General features: G+C 49.6%; 4 protein-coding genes across 4 annotated transcripts; 3 read left to right on the top strand and 1 right to left on the bottom strand.

Moving 5' to 3' along the window:
- Positions 1 to 50: 50 nt before the first annotated feature.
- MGYG_08814 (hypothetical protein) lies at positions 51 to 2,066 on the bottom strand (the record flags this gene model as incomplete). Its single annotated transcript, XM_003169220.1, has 2 exons — positions 51 to 1,874; positions 1,953 to 2,066. The coding sequence occupies 2 exons, from the start codon at positions 2,064 to 2,066 to the stop codon at positions 51 to 53; spliced, it is 1,938 nt and encodes a 645-aa protein (XP_003169268.1).
- Positions 2,067 to 4,058: 1,992 nt separating this feature from the next.
- MGYG_08813 (linoleate diol synthase) lies at positions 4,059 to 8,150 on the top strand (the record flags this gene model as incomplete). The annotated part of the gene is made up of 12 exons (XM_003169219.1): positions 4,059 to 4,481; positions 4,543 to 4,640; positions 4,709 to 5,155; positions 5,214 to 5,354; positions 5,410 to 5,500; positions 5,561 to 5,900; positions 5,964 to 6,307; positions 6,371 to 6,903; positions 6,973 to 7,381; positions 7,449 to 7,688; positions 7,753 to 8,032; positions 8,101 to 8,150. The coding sequence occupies 12 exons, from the start codon at positions 4,059 to 4,061 to the stop codon at positions 8,148 to 8,150; spliced, it is 3,396 nt and encodes a 1,131-aa protein (XP_003169267.1).
- Positions 8,151 to 9,572: 1,422 nt separating this feature from the next.
- On the top strand, positions 9,573 to 10,239 carry MGYG_08812 (dynactin subunit 5; the record flags this gene model as incomplete). Its single annotated transcript, XM_003169218.1, has 2 exons — positions 9,573 to 9,611; positions 9,667 to 10,239. 2 exons carry the CDS (start codon positions 9,573 to 9,575, stop codon positions 10,237 to 10,239), a joined length of 612 nt encoding a protein of 203 aa, XP_003169266.1.
- A 1,991-nt stretch (positions 10,240 to 12,230) lies between these two features.
- On the top strand, positions 12,231 to 14,294 carry MGYG_08811 (arrestin domain-containing protein; the record flags this gene model as incomplete). The annotated part of the gene is made up of 5 exons (XM_003169217.1): positions 12,231 to 12,292; positions 12,372 to 12,515; positions 12,583 to 12,901; positions 12,962 to 13,390; positions 13,470 to 14,294. 5 exons carry the CDS (start codon positions 12,231 to 12,233, stop codon positions 14,292 to 14,294), a joined length of 1,779 nt encoding a protein of 592 aa, XP_003169265.1.
- Between the last annotated feature and the right edge of the window lie 505 nt (positions 14,295 to 14,799).

The raw sequence follows: 14,799 nt of genomic DNA, 5'->3' as shown, positions 1-14,799 counted from the left end.
AAATGAAAACAGGTAAAAGAATGGTATACAAATCATCCCCTCTGCTGTTGTTAATGCTTGTGTCCCTTCTCTCCGCGACACTTATTCCCGTTCTGTTCTGATCCGTTCTTAGGAACCTTCCGGCGAATATAGGTTTCCCTGATGGGACATCCTTCGTTACTATGCACTTCCCAATCCCCAATGTGATGGTCTTTGGGCAGCCTCTTGATTCCACGGCCACCTCCACCCAAAATGAGATTTCCGGGCCTGTAGTCGTCTCGGGTTTGCAGCCTGCGTATAGCACTCACATGGATCTGGGCATCATCAGGAATATCACGGACTTCACCCCGGGGCAATGGCCAGCGGATGGGCTTCCACGACCCATCTACTTGAAGATCCATACGCCTGAAGGGGAGGTATTCCATCAATGACCAAAGGGCCACTGAAAGCCGGGGGACTCCCATGTTATATGATAGGCAGTCATGCATTTGACCCTGAGTGCTAGAGAGGTGGAGGGCAGCAAGGAAGGATTCGGATGCGGTCACTTTGCGAGATGAGTTTCGAATCGCTTCCTCATCCAATTCCTTATCAAGAAGTCCTGCTTCGAGAACACACTTCTTTTGCAGTGCTTCATAGTCATCGAACTGGAAGGATGAGCGTTGCACTGGTGTGACTTCACCGGAGTACAATTCATCACATTCAAACTGCTTTAGCGCGCGAGGACAGAATCGCAAGCCTGCTGCTTGCGCTTCATTGACCATCCAAACTAAAGGTGTATGGCTAAGCTGCCAGAGCTCGTCTTTGGCAAGCTCCCATCCTCCACCAATATCTGCATGGCCTCCCGGGAACCAGACCTCTTGGATATCCTGATCCTCGCTCCCGTTTTCAAGTCCAGGCACCGGCATCGAAATCTTCGAATGGCAGCTCTCCACAACTGAGATGGCATCTTCCCCCGACTGAGCCCCAGGCACAGGGAGCTTAGGTACCCCAAGCCTTGAATTAGGAGCTGGGGACGGTGGCCTGAATCTACCGCCGCTTGGCCGGTTGCGGTCTATCTCTGCGCTTAAGGCATTGGGCTCTCCATTTGTGGCTCGGTTATTACTAGTGCCGTTGGTCTGTTTATCGTTCGCCTCCGGGCTATTGATAACAACATTTGGGATATTATCCTTGCGTTTGCCCCGAACCCATTTGCGAGGGTCCAACTTACTGAAGACGGACTTGTGATCATGATGGGTATGATGATGGTGGTGACTATGTTTCAAATGGATATCCCTCATCTGAGAAATTAGATCCTGTCGGAACTTCGCCCGCCTCTCGTCGATACCAACCGCATGTCGGATAACTCTGGCCGATGTCTTTGCGGTATATGGGAACCTACTCCTCTGCATCCAAGCTGACTCGAATCTGGGAACACTGTTGACGGTGTCGAATATACCAATAAATCGCACAGGTTTTACCGGCCGACTGAACGTCTCACGAAACGCTTTCATATGGTTGTACATCTTCAGCTTCTCACCATGATATTCGTCCCCTTTGCCGTCTCTTTGCTGCCATTTGGCATAGCTCTTCCAGGCAAAGCGCACCAGCTCCTCATTACCGGCGGCTAGGAGGCCGACATAGTCAATCATCTCTGCGAGGAACCGGGCGATATACGCGCCTCTACTAAATCCAAAGAAATACATGTTATCTCCCGGCGCATAGTAGCGCATTAGGAACCGGTAGCCAGCCATTACATGGTCGGCAAACGAGCTGCCAACGGCTGAATCCTTTGCCTTGAGCATGGCAGACTTCATCCTGGAGTAAAATCCAGTGTTTGAGAAGGTTGAAGAAGAGACATAGGTGCCTATTCCTGGCTGGTAATAGTGAAACTGGTCCCCCTGACTGCTGTCCAGCATCTGGAGTGCGGCTGTTAGTTGACCACTTGTCCAACATAGTGTTGATGGTATATCTCATAGTTTGAGCGTCTCACTGACTCGGAAAATTTTGAGGACATTGGAATCTGCCTCTGTCCCTGAGAATTTGTTTCCAGTGCCATCAAAACAGAGGACCAAGGTCCTCGGCCGTGAAGGGGCGTCGGTAGTCGCCATCAGAAATGAAAGCAAAAGAAAACCACGATCAAAGAATCAAACATTCGGTAGCCGTTTTGTGTCTGGGTTAGGATTTACCGCTGGCTATCACGGAGAAGTAAAGGAAGGTTATATATTGAACACTGACGTCAAAACACAGCAACTAGCTCCGAGGTTGAACAGACATGGCAGCGGATGGCGGAAACCAGCAAACCATAACTACATACTTGATCAGATATTCATGCCTTTCGAGAGCCAGGATAGGGGAGAAAAAGAAATCAACAAACCTTTCAAGTCCGTATATGCAAATATGTGCCGAACTAGCTTGCAGAGAAGCTCCTGTTCCACGAGAAACACGGTGAGCAGCCCCCATCTAGGGGGAAGATCTTGGTCAATCTTTGACCCTGCAGACAGTCACATGGAAAGAAAGGGACAGGAGAGTTGGGTCTCCAGGTTGACCATCTCTGTCGCATGCTAATTGCCCCGTATGGTATGTGGACAGGGATGGTTGATCTGTTCAATTTGTGGTGCAATCTCTGGTCCTCTTGTCATATCAACGCAAGACGGGGAAAGCAAAACAGCTTGGATGCATAAACTAGCTAACTAGTGGAACCCCAGCCAGCCTCAGGAGTCCCAGATAGAGAGCTAAACAGATGGGGAAAACCGAGAAACTCGAGGACAGCAATTCGCTGGCTGATCAGATCCCCAGTCGTTATTGAAATCGAGGCTTTTGGCATGTCGAAGCGAACAGCCCAGCTCCAGCCAACTGCGGCCGGAGCAATAGTAAGAGACCCCAGGCCAACAGCCGACCCTCCATCATTGATAGCAGCGAATCGACATGTCGATACACAGGCCACAAACTGCACCCAGGAAGAGTTCCACAGCAAGGTGACGATGACAAGAGATACGCACGCTCGATTACAGAGTGACTAGGTTTGCATCTTGGGCGCGGTGATCCTATTCGTCAAGCTCTTTGATATTGTGACGGCCTCCGCTGCTGGATGGAGAACCGAAGCCGTCCCAGAGAACAGACCCTTGCTCGAGCTGACAATTCAGCCTTAACCGATGCAATGGACCAAGGGAAACTTCTCGTTGATAGGGGTGCCCTGTCCTGGAGGATCAAGCTTCCCATGGGGCCTGGATAAATTCTCAGCCTTCAAGCTCCTCTGTCTGTCTTGTGTCAGAGGGAGCGCCTGGTCTCAAAAGCTGCGCACTACATCCGGTTGCTAGCACGCCGAACGGTGGTAGAGACTATCGGAACATGGCTAACGATCAGGTAATATGGTTGCTTGTGTCTGATCTTTGTAGCATCCCTGCGCGCCCAATTTTTGAGGCGTCTGGGCGAAATTGCAACAAATGAACGGCTGGAGGCATCCATGGACTCTGCATAAACGAAAACTCAATGGGCTCCCACTCCACTCAGCCGTCACTGCTCTCGTCATTGGCGTGCTGAGCCTGGGCTGATATCCAATTCGATGAACCAGCAGGGGGGCCGGGAAGCTTTCGAGCTGCGTCGTGCGAGATTCTGAGCTGGCTTCCTCTAGGTTATCCAGTCAGGTCTCAATGATTACTGAGGATGCAAGAATGCAGCCCGGATGGATACGAAGCATATTCAGAGCTTCACCCCAAGCACGCAGCCGCGGTGGGTCTGTCCTATTCTTAAGCAACAGGAGGGAAGAAGGTACATATCCCCATCCGCAGCCAGCCATCCAGAGCATATCAGCTCCCAGCTTTGGATCTACCACTCTTCCCTAGCTGACCTCCCGAATACCCGATCATTCTCCGCGGCGAAAGTCCGTGACGGCAAATAAAACGAGCGTCGCCCACGAGTATAATCTCTTCGCTCTTTTTTTCTTGTTGCTTATTTTGATCGCCCTCCTTGCTGACCCTCCTCCCTTATATTCGAGGAAGACTGTCCTGTCTTTGGGGGTGTGCGTAGCCTTTGGGGATCGTTTTCGTGCTTACTCTGGAAGAGTATATTGCTTGAGAAGGATCGCTGAGTGAACAGCAAATATGGCCGGAGGAGCTACGAACGGTGTCAATGGAGTGACAAATGGCACTACAAATGGCACTACAAATGGCACTCACGCTACAAATGGCACCCACACGACAAATGGCACCCACGCAACTACAAATGGAACGAAGCCGAGTACCAAGTCGCCCCCAAGCCAGAGCACAGCTCCACGAGCTAAGAGAGGCGATGTTGAAAGCACATTTACAAAATACGCCCAATTGATCCATGCCTCCAGACGCCCTCTGCCCACTCAGTCCGGAGATGGCTCCTATCTCAGGGAGGAGACCAAGTATACCAGCACCTTTTCTGACCTGCGGACTATGGGATGGAAGGGTATTTCCACTTTGCTGGCAGTCAGAAAGCATAAGAAGAGTGGAAAGCTCGACAACGATCGAGAATACATTATGGAGCGAGTTATCAGTGTACGTCTATTTGATCTATCAATCATCGGACCAAAGGAGATGCTTACATTTTAATTACTAGCTCGTTGCTGGCCTTCCACCACAATCCAAGATGCGCAAGGACTTGACAAACACCTTTGTGAAGCAGCTTTGGGACTCTCTCCTCCATCCACCACCAACGTATGCTACCCATACCGATGATATATTGAATTCACATCATTCAGGGACTATTACTGACCCTGATATAGACTGCTAGGGGATGATTACAGGTATAGAACTGCAGATGGATCCTACAACAACCCAATGGTCCCAATGCTGGGAGCAGCAAACACTCCCTATGCTCGTTCTATCATTCCGGAGACAGTCCAACTAGGATCCCTTCCAGACCCAGGGCTTATCTTCGATAGCATCTTTGCCCGTGAGAAGTTCAAGCCTCATCCGAACGGAGTTTCGAGTATCTTCTTCAATTGGGCATCTTTGATCATTCACGATTTGTTCCAGACTGACTATCGAAACCCTCACATCTCGGAGACCTCTTCGTACCTCGATCTGTCCATCTTGTACGGAGATAACCAAGATGACCAGAATAAGGTACGAACCTTCAAGGATGGTAAAATGAAGCCAGACTGCTACTCTGAATCACGCCTTCTTGCCTTCCCTCCGGCGTGCAGTGTTATCCTTATCATGTTGAACCGGTAAGTATTTCAGCTCCTCTGTCACATAGAAAATAATTTTCTTACACTGGACATATAGATTCCACAACTATGCTGTCGAGCAGCTTGCCGCTATCAATGAGGGTGGCCGATTTGCGAAACCAAGAAGTGGAATGAGCCCTGAGGCCACTGAGAAGGCCTGGGCTAAATATGACAATGACCTTTTCCAGACTGGACGACTGTAAGTTCTATTACAATCATTCCATTCCCCCAGACATAGCTAACAGTAAGATCAGGATTACCTGTGGTCTGTACATTAACATCACCCTTTATGATTACGTCCGTACCATTATCAATTTGACCCGAAGCAACACTACTTGGAGTTTGGTTCGTACATCACCTGAAACCATTAATACACTCGAACAACGAGACTGACATCGATGATAGGACCCACGAGTTCAAATGCGTGAGGGTGCTGTTCCTGAGGCTGCTGCTAGTGGAATTGGTAACCAGGTCTCCATGGAATTCAACTTGGCCTACCGCTGGCACTCCTGCATTGGCGCTGCAGATGAAGATTTCACCAACACCACTTACAAGCAGATGTTCGGAAAGAGTGGTGAAGAACTCTCTATTCCAGAGCTTGTTGGAGGACTCGGCAAGTGGCAGGCTAGCATTCCTGACGACCCAGCTGAGAGAACTTTTGCCGGCCTTAAGCGAAAGGCTGATGGCACCTTCGATGATGGCGAGCTCATGAACATCATGACAGAGGCTATCGAAGAAGTTGCTGGTAAGTTTTACTCCTACCATATTAATCTCCCAACCATTTTACTAAAGCGAGATGCAATTATAGGTTCCTTCGGCCCCAAGAACGTTCCAAAGGCACTCCGTGGTGTTGAAATCATGGGTATGCAAATGGCCCGTAAATGGGGTTGTGCCTCTCTCAACGAGTTCCGTAAATTCTTCGGATTGAAGGAGTATCAGACTTTCGAGGAGATCAACTCTGATCCTGAGATCTCGGGGGCTCTTCGTAACCTTTACGAGCACCCTGACCACGTCGAGTTGTACCCCGGTATTGTTGCCGAAGAGCCAAAGATTCCGATGGTTCCTGGTGCGGGTATTTGCCCGACTTACACTATTTCTCGTGCCATCTTGTCTGATGCTGTGGTGTTGGTCCGTGGAGATCGTTTCTACACCGTAAGTCCTCTCTTCCATTAACTCTGTTATATTAGTACCACTTGACTAAACACCGTGTGACAGGTTGATTACCACCCAAAGAATTTGACCAACTGGGGTTACGCTGAGACTCACTATGATCTTAGTGTCAACCAGGGCTGCATGTTCTACAAGCTCATGCTTAGGGCATTCCCCAATCATGTCAAGGGTGACTCCGTCTATGCTCATTTCCCAATGACCATCCCAAGCGAAATGAAGAAGGTCCTCACAGATCTCGGTCGACACGATAACTTCTCGTGGGATCGACCAGCCTTTATTCCTCCTCGTGTCAACATCACCTCCTACATGGGAGCGAAGACTATCTTAGAAAATTCTAAGGACTTCCGTGTCACCTGGGGTGAGGCTACTGGCTTCCTTTTCGGCAAGGGAGGATTGGACTTCATGCTTTCTGGAGACAGTACATTCCATAGCCAGCAGCGCAAGACCATGGGAAAGGCGCTGTACCACAGCGAGTGGAAGAAGCATATCAAGGAGTTCTATGAGGACATTACCATCAGGCTCCTCAGGGAGAAGTCTTGCAAGATTGCAGGCATCAACCAGGTTGATATCACCAGAGAGTAAGTTTGGCCATACATCATAGTTCCTTTCCATTGTCAGGTCTGGCCACAGCTAACGTTTGACAATAGCGTTGGTAACCTTGCACATGTACACTTTGCCTCTAACATCTTCGGCCTGCCACTGAAGACTGCAGAGAACCCCAAGGGCGTCTACACCGAACATGAAATGTTCATGATCATGTGCTTGATCTTTACTACTATCTTCTTTGACCTGGACCCTGCCAAGTCCTTCCCGCTGAGACAAGCCTCTAGAACTGTTGCTCAGCAACTTGGCCAGATTATGGAGGCTCGTGTCAAGGCTGTCAAGGGCGGCATTCTCTCCCTGTTCAGCCGTATGGGCGAGAACAAGAACGCCTTGGCGGAGTATGGAGTCCATATGATCCGCCGCCTTCTGGATGCCGGGCTCAGTGTTGAGCAGGTTACCTGGTCTCAGGTTATGCCAACTGCTGGAGCTATGATTCCAAACCAGGCCCAAGTGGTAAGGAGCAAACCCTTCTATTCAATTGTGACTACAATACAGTATGGATTCTCTGACATAAATATAGTTCACCCAAATCATCGATTACTACCTTTCTGAGGAGGGCAGAGTCCATCTCCCAGATATCAAACGCTGGGCCAAGGAGAGAACCGACGAAGCCGATGAGAAGCTGCTCCACTACTGCATGGAGGGTATCCGCTTAAACGGTACCTTCGGATCTTACCGCGAGTCTACTGCAGCTCTCAACATCGACGATGATGGCCGCAATGTGTCCGTCAAGCCCGGTGACAAAGTCTTTGTTAGCTTCGTAAGTATTCCATTAAATACTATAGCTACGCTACAAGTAATGCATCTAACCACCAGCTACACAGGTCGGTGCTGCCCGCGACCCCAACATTTTCCCCTCCCCTCATGAAGTCCGCCTCGACCGTCCGCTTGATGCATACATCCACTACGGTGAAGGGCCCCATGCTTGTCTCGGCAAGGATGCAAACATGATTGCTCTCACATCCATGCTTCGTGTCGTCGGTAGTCTAGACAACCTCCGCCGAGCTCCAGGACCTCAGGGTGAACTGAAGAAGATTCCACGCCCAGGCGGCTTCTACATCTACATGCGCGAGGACCAGAGCGGCTACTTTGTTTTCCCAATGAGTAAGTCATCAATTTTCTTGTATTAATGATTATAGTGAACAGCGTACTGACCTTTTCGCCTTCTACAGCCCTCAAAGTTCACTACGATGGAGAATTGCCAGCACAAAAAGCCCGCTAGAAATGGCTCCTGACCGTCAGTTGCGGATAGTTTGATATCTAGCCTGGTGATCGAGATCTCTTGATATATTATCTTTGAATACCTCTGTATACCTACACACGTGTTTGGATACTGAGGATAGTTTCTTTTGTCTTCCTTGTATTTGATACCCGTTGTATCGTTTCCACTGTGCTTCATAGTCAGTCCTAATTAGTTAATTAATCTACCTCCTGTATGCATTTCGTCTAGGCTCATTTTTTTCACCTCATGACTCAGTACTTGATCTCGAATTCCCTCTTTTTTGCCACAGAGTGGGCATTCTGGATGAGACTTAAGTATCGTCATTAATCATGATTATCCCGTATCTCGAGTCTGGCTTCTGTTTCATGACTAAAGGACGCTGGAATTCCAGCCTTAAGATTTGTCAGGGTATCAAAGCCGGAGCTGCGAAACTCCAATCTAGAACTGGCCAGCCGTGTGCAGCACATCAGCGAAATGCGATATTTTCGTACGGCCTGACCTCCCCGCGTCCACCAGGGTAGGCGATGCAGATAGTTAATGGCCAAGGCTATTAGTTTGTATAGACCAGGGGGGTTCTCTCGCATGGGTTGGTTACAAGCGACATAGTTTCTCGCGATCATATATGTATTCCGTATACCCGAGAAATTGGCTCGAGGAAATCAATATCCTTCGTGTCGAAAATGTTAAAATTTCTTGCCGATAGGAGATTATAGCTGCCAATACGGAGTACATATTCACAGCTGCACAGCTACAGGTAATTAGATTATATAGTTATGGACGTGGCATGCATACATATGCTTTTCGAATGGCCAGTCGAGATCAGTCGCAGAGGGCGCAAGGAGTACGCAATGTCCCTCAAGACTTGGCCACTGCAGGCTGACTGCGCCAGGGATATCACTGGCCATCTTCTGCGTCGAGAACAGGCGAGCTGCTCGTTAACCGGACGCGAGATGCAGCGTCCAGGATGTTCAATCCAGCTTCAGGGGCGAGGTATCTGTTCAGGGGACCCCAGGCCCAGCTGCAGCGTCCGAGTGCTGGTTCTGCACCCTCACGGGCGAGAAACGACGCAGGGACCTGAGCCCACTTGTTGCTCAGTTCCATCCATCATCCCATTTCCATAGACCTTTTTTTCTCTGTGTTTCTTCTTCGTTTCTTTGCCTTATTTCTGCTTTTTTTTTTTGCTTCTTCAACTTTGATATTCACGTGACAGACTTAGTCAGCATCGGCATTAGATGCTTATTTTTTTATTATTTTGAATGACGACGAAGAAGAAGAGAATCAATAACAAATAAACAGCAATAGGAAAGACAGATGTCGATGATACCGGGCTAAAGGGAGCTGACAGGCACCTTTTTCCACGCAAAGGAAGCGAGCGTCAGGATATGCTGTGGAGAGGCGCGTGAAAGACACGACTGATCAAACATGGCCCCAAAAGCTATCAAGGGAGAATACATCGAGACTGTGAGTTCTGGCTGCCTCCGCGTGTGAAGGGTGCATTGTTAATACGTGTCTGCAGGATACAGGGAACAAGGTATCTCGTCGCAACCAGGTGCACGGAACCCAGCATATCATTCTAGGGGGCAAGACGGTTATCCAGGCGGACGTCTGTATCCGTGGTGACCTCTACCGCCAGCAGCCAGCAACACCTCCAGCAGCATCAGGGGCAGGAGCCGGGTCGAAGCCTGCCGCCAACACCCCATCGATCGCGGTAACGATCGGTCGGTACACATATCTGTCTCGGTCATGTCTGCTGCGGCCTCCATCGCGTCTCCATCGCGGTGTGCACTCGTACTACCCCCTCAAGATGGGCGATCATGTGTTTGTTGGAGAGAATTCAGTAGTTGAGGCTGCCACAGTTGGAAATCACGTACATATTGGACGAGATGTGGTTGTAGGGTCAATGGCTATTCTGAAGGACTACGTCGTCGTGCTGGACGGAGCGGTTGTTCCCGCAGGCATGGTCGTGCCCAGCTGGTCTGTTGTCGGTGGCGCACCTGCAAGAGTAGTCGGCGAGGTTGGCGAGGGCTACGGTGTTGAAGGTGCGGAGGGCGGAATGGCCAGGGAGAGGTACAGGCTGGTAGGGAGGTGACCGTCATATATTGCGCCGTGCTATTGACGGCGGCCCCGATTGCTACACCCCCACTGGTAGATGCTTGTCGCCTTTTTTTTTTTTTAAATGTAGATACCCTTGAGCGTTCAATTCTTCACGATATACATATTCAGAGTCTTTCAACTAACTGCCTCTTTTACTCTTAGGGCCGGTTGGGTGGAGATACAACCCCCGTCGCCCAGCGCGCATCATCCAGGCCGGAATTGTTATGCATGGCTAAAACGTTGAGCCGGGGAATATACGGGCAATCCGCCGCGGCGCATTTCTCTCCGTAACCATAACTGTCAACTCGTATATGAAGAGAAGTATGTATACGCTGTCCTTATATCGCTCAAAGGAAGACACCCAGAAGCCTCTAGTGGCGGAGCCTAGAATTATATACACGTCAAGGCGCTAAACGGTGGACATTCAATCCGAACCTGCATGAGCTTGCATGCGCTTACGAGGAGGCGGTGGCCTGTGGCACCACCACCATGCAGGCAGATCTGCTTATCATGTCGAGCTCACTTTACAAGTCGAACATGTCGAATGACCAGCATAAAAGTCATCCGAGGCAAGCAAGCAAGCCAGGAAAATCGAACCGAGGCTGTTTGACTAGACATTCCTCCCTAATAAAACAACATAAGATGACACCATGATGACAATGAATGAAAGGCACCTATGACGGAGTAATTCATGTGGATAATACGCCGACAAAAGGGGCCTCAAGAGCTTGTCTTGTCTTGTCTCGCCTTGTCTTCTCCCTTTGGCCAGTCGCCGGAGATTCATCAGGACGGGTGGAGCCAGTCACTACGGCTATGCCGGCAGGGGATAGAAAAATCTGTGGCAATCTACCACGATATAAGGAGTAACGGATACGATACGGTTCAACGGTCATTCATATCTTCTGTATAGTGACAGTCGAAGATAACGCGCAACCGATACTCCGTAGGCACCTAGTCTAACTACTCCGTACAACAATCTTGCGCAATATCAACTACCATCGAAATGGCGGCGGATGGACATCTCCAGCGCTTCCAGGGCACCAGCTCCCCAGCTATCCCTCCCCCCTGGGCAGGTCAGAGCCCCTTCCTCATCCATGCCCAGGCTTTACGTAACTGCGACTCGCCCCACGGGAGGGAGATCAACCCTGGCGTCTCTTTGGTTTGAGGAGCCAAGCAAGACGCCGGCAAGTTGCAGTCCTTCGGCCGGAGCAGAGATGTCTATCAGTTGGTTGTTCGCAGATAGGGAAAATGCCTATCTGATAACTCCAAGCCTAGGCATGATCCGTCAGAGCCAGCTAGACAAGATTTCGACGCCCTTAACGCTGCGATAAGTCATAAGTCATGACAGATCCGACTCTTCTTTGCTTGAAGCCGGCCGTCTCCATGTGAAATCCAGCAACTTCATAGGCTCAAAGGCCGAGAGAAAGAAAACTTAGTATATTTTTCTTTTTTCTTTCTTCTCACGCAAGAAATTTTCCAAGTGGATGCGACCCCCAATAGGTTAAACCCTTGCCGGCCTGGATATACATGATGAAAGCCAGCCAGCGGGAGAGACCCATGAACGCGGACTCTTGTCGGATGATTATCCAGCGAAAGTTTTCCTTCTTTCTCGCTTCTGGCTTGCCTAATAATTAATGATGGAACAGGGATTCCATATATTGGCTCACTGCCGCTGGCTCCATCTGCAGATATATATCTTCCGCGCATATATACATATTGTTAGTGTATGTATATATATATATAACCTCCCAAGGAAGCACCCAGAGCTGCCCCTGTCTGTCATGTGCTTTTCTCCTCTTTTGCTGCTAAACTCGCTCTTATCTCACCGACGTCTGCTTCTATATCATTACCTCGACATTGTATAAAGCTACACCGCTGCGGTCCATGCGACTCATACAACCGGCGTGCGCAGAGTCTGTCGTCTTTCCGGCTCTGTTGTAGAACTCTCCGCATCTATCGCTCATACACCATACATCGTTGACGAACATGGCACCCAGTTTCTTTAGCGGAACGGGCACTTCCAGCCATGCGAAATACTTCGATATCAGGTATGTCATGCTCGGTATAACTAACTAGCTAACCAGATATTTGGCTTGTCCCTCGAATAACAGCTAATCAGTAAGCCAGACTGGACGAGCCGTATATCGTATTTCGGGGCAATGAAGAAGAGTCCGCGAGCGCCCATCTCAAAGGCACTCTGGTTCTCTGCCTCTCAGAGCCAATGACTATCAAACACCTCAGGCTGCACTTGACAGGCATGTCGAGGATAAGGTACGCTTTTATACTTCGTATATAGCTTTTTCCTCTTCTCGTGGTACATTCTAATGCGGTGCTGCAGCTGGCCGTTCCTCATTGGCGCCGTGCCTGGCACAAAAAAGCACGGCAAGGAACGAACATTCTTCGAGAAGACATGGAAGTTTAGAGATGCGGGCAAGGGAAAGACTGAGATCATGCCCGCAGACAACTACGAGTTCCCTTTTGATACTGTTCTGCCAGGCTCGCTGCCAGAGAGCATCGAAGGTCTGCCGGATACATGGATTATCTACCGCTTCAAGGCTGAGATCGGACGGAAGTACACCAAGGACATCCAGATTAGGAAGCCTTTACGGATTATACGAACGCTGGGGCCAAGTGCTCTCGAACTATCACATGTTATGGTATGTTTTATCTATGTCGAAATTAAGATCTGTGACCATCAGAGCTAACCGGGTCATCAGTCCGTTGAAAACATCTGGCCGAACAAGTTGGAATACTCTATTTCCACCCCTAGCAAGGCTGTCGTCTTTGGAACATCTATCCGTATCGATTTCCGCCTCATCCCCCTGCTAAAAGGCCTCAAGATTGGGATGATTACTACCCAGTTCATTGAGAGCTACGATGTGATGAGCTGCCGTGACGATTCGCAATTGCAACCGACCTCACAGAAGTCCATCAGAGTAGTGGTAGCAGACCACTTCCGTCTCGGGCCTGAAGAAGAGCGCCGCTTTCTCGAGGAAGAGGAAGAGGGCTATCAGTTTTCGCGGGTTCTTGAACTGCCCAAGAAGCTCAGCAAATGCATACAGGATACAGACACCACAGGCATCAAGATACGACATAAGCTGAAGTTCAAGATCCAGCTACACAACCCGGACGGACATACATCAGAGGTACACCTATATTATAGTCCCACATCCCTCCGTTCGTCTGTCCATGCTATGGTTTCAGTTGCTGATATGAATCCTACAGTTACGAGCTACGCTACCAGCGTTCATCTTCCTGTCGCCTAGCCTACCACTGGATGACAACAACAACCTCGTTAGTCAGTTACCGACTTCGCCACAGGTAGCTGAATTCTGCATAGCCCAGCAGGCACCCCCTTTGTATGGGGAGCACCAATTCGATATGCTATATAGTGAACTCGACCCTCACGGCTACCGAACTCCCGGAGTACACAGCGGAATTGCGACCCCGCTGTACGGTTCGATCAGCCGAAACTTATCAGCCGAAAACCTGTCCTCTCTGGATACTCTACACGCTGGAGGAGATGTTGCAGCCAGTATACTGCACAGCCGTTTGGTCAACCTGCACATCGACAGCTCGTCCCTCCGCTCTCCAGTGACACCACCCGAACTCCTCTCGCCTGATGCTCATGATAACCGTCGTTCAATGACATTCCCGGCCACGACATTTACCGCTGCTACAACACCGGATATATCCCGACGCACTTCCGAAGATGAACATCTTTCATCGGGGCTGAGATCACCATATTTCCTTCGACCCAACGACGTTGAAGATCTCTCCAGAGTACCTAGTTATTCAACTGCTGTGCGATCTTGTGCCATGTCCGCCAACAACAACGGCCTTCCAAACTACGAAACGGCTACCGCAGGCGATGTCTCGCCGGTCAGTGAGCTGCCGCCTTCACCTCCAAGGAACACAGCTAGTGCACTTAACCGGCTGTCCTCCACTTTTGTAGACGCCCTCCCTCAGTTTTCCATCCACCGGCACAGTGTGGGCCACGACCACGACTCGGAACGACGAGTACGCATTCTCCAGGCTCGATCAACCTGATCCTCAGACCATATCCTTTCTTTCCCAACTATCATTACTATTTTTCTCTTTCTCTTATCTCTTTCCTGCTTATCTTTCTAATTCACGATTTGGACGACTTCTGGTGGGATGCATAACTGGGTGTTTTTGTTTTGCTTCTTTCTCTGGCTCATTTCTGGTATTGGGAAATTCAGTCTCTAGGCATCCTCTGGCCGCATAAACCCCTCCATCCTCTCTCTTCTTCTCTTTCTTTTCTGAGACGTTTTATATACCGTCTTCAATTTGGATACATAGCAAGCTTTTCTGTACATACGCCACCCATTTTAATATCCCGTTGGGCCTGCACATATTAGCTTAGTCATCATGACGTCACATTAAGGTGAACGCACGAGCCAGTCTTTATCTCCCGTTCATTTCCCCTTTTGGACACTCTGGATGTTCAATTTTGTCGCCTTGATAGATCAATTTGATGAAGGTGAGATGGATCAGTCCACCAGCACGAGTTGGGCGGCAAGGTGACATGATT

Source organism: Nannizzia gypsea, genomic scaffold (assembly GCF_000150975.2).
Source record: "Nannizzia gypsea CBS 118893 supercont1.10 genomic scaffold, whole genome shotgun sequence".
NCBI lineage: Eukaryota > Fungi > Ascomycota > Eurotiomycetes > Onygenales > Arthrodermataceae > Nannizzia > Nannizzia gypsea.
Note: the sequence above shows the minus strand (reverse complement) of the source record. Positions and strands in the feature narration are given on the sequence as shown.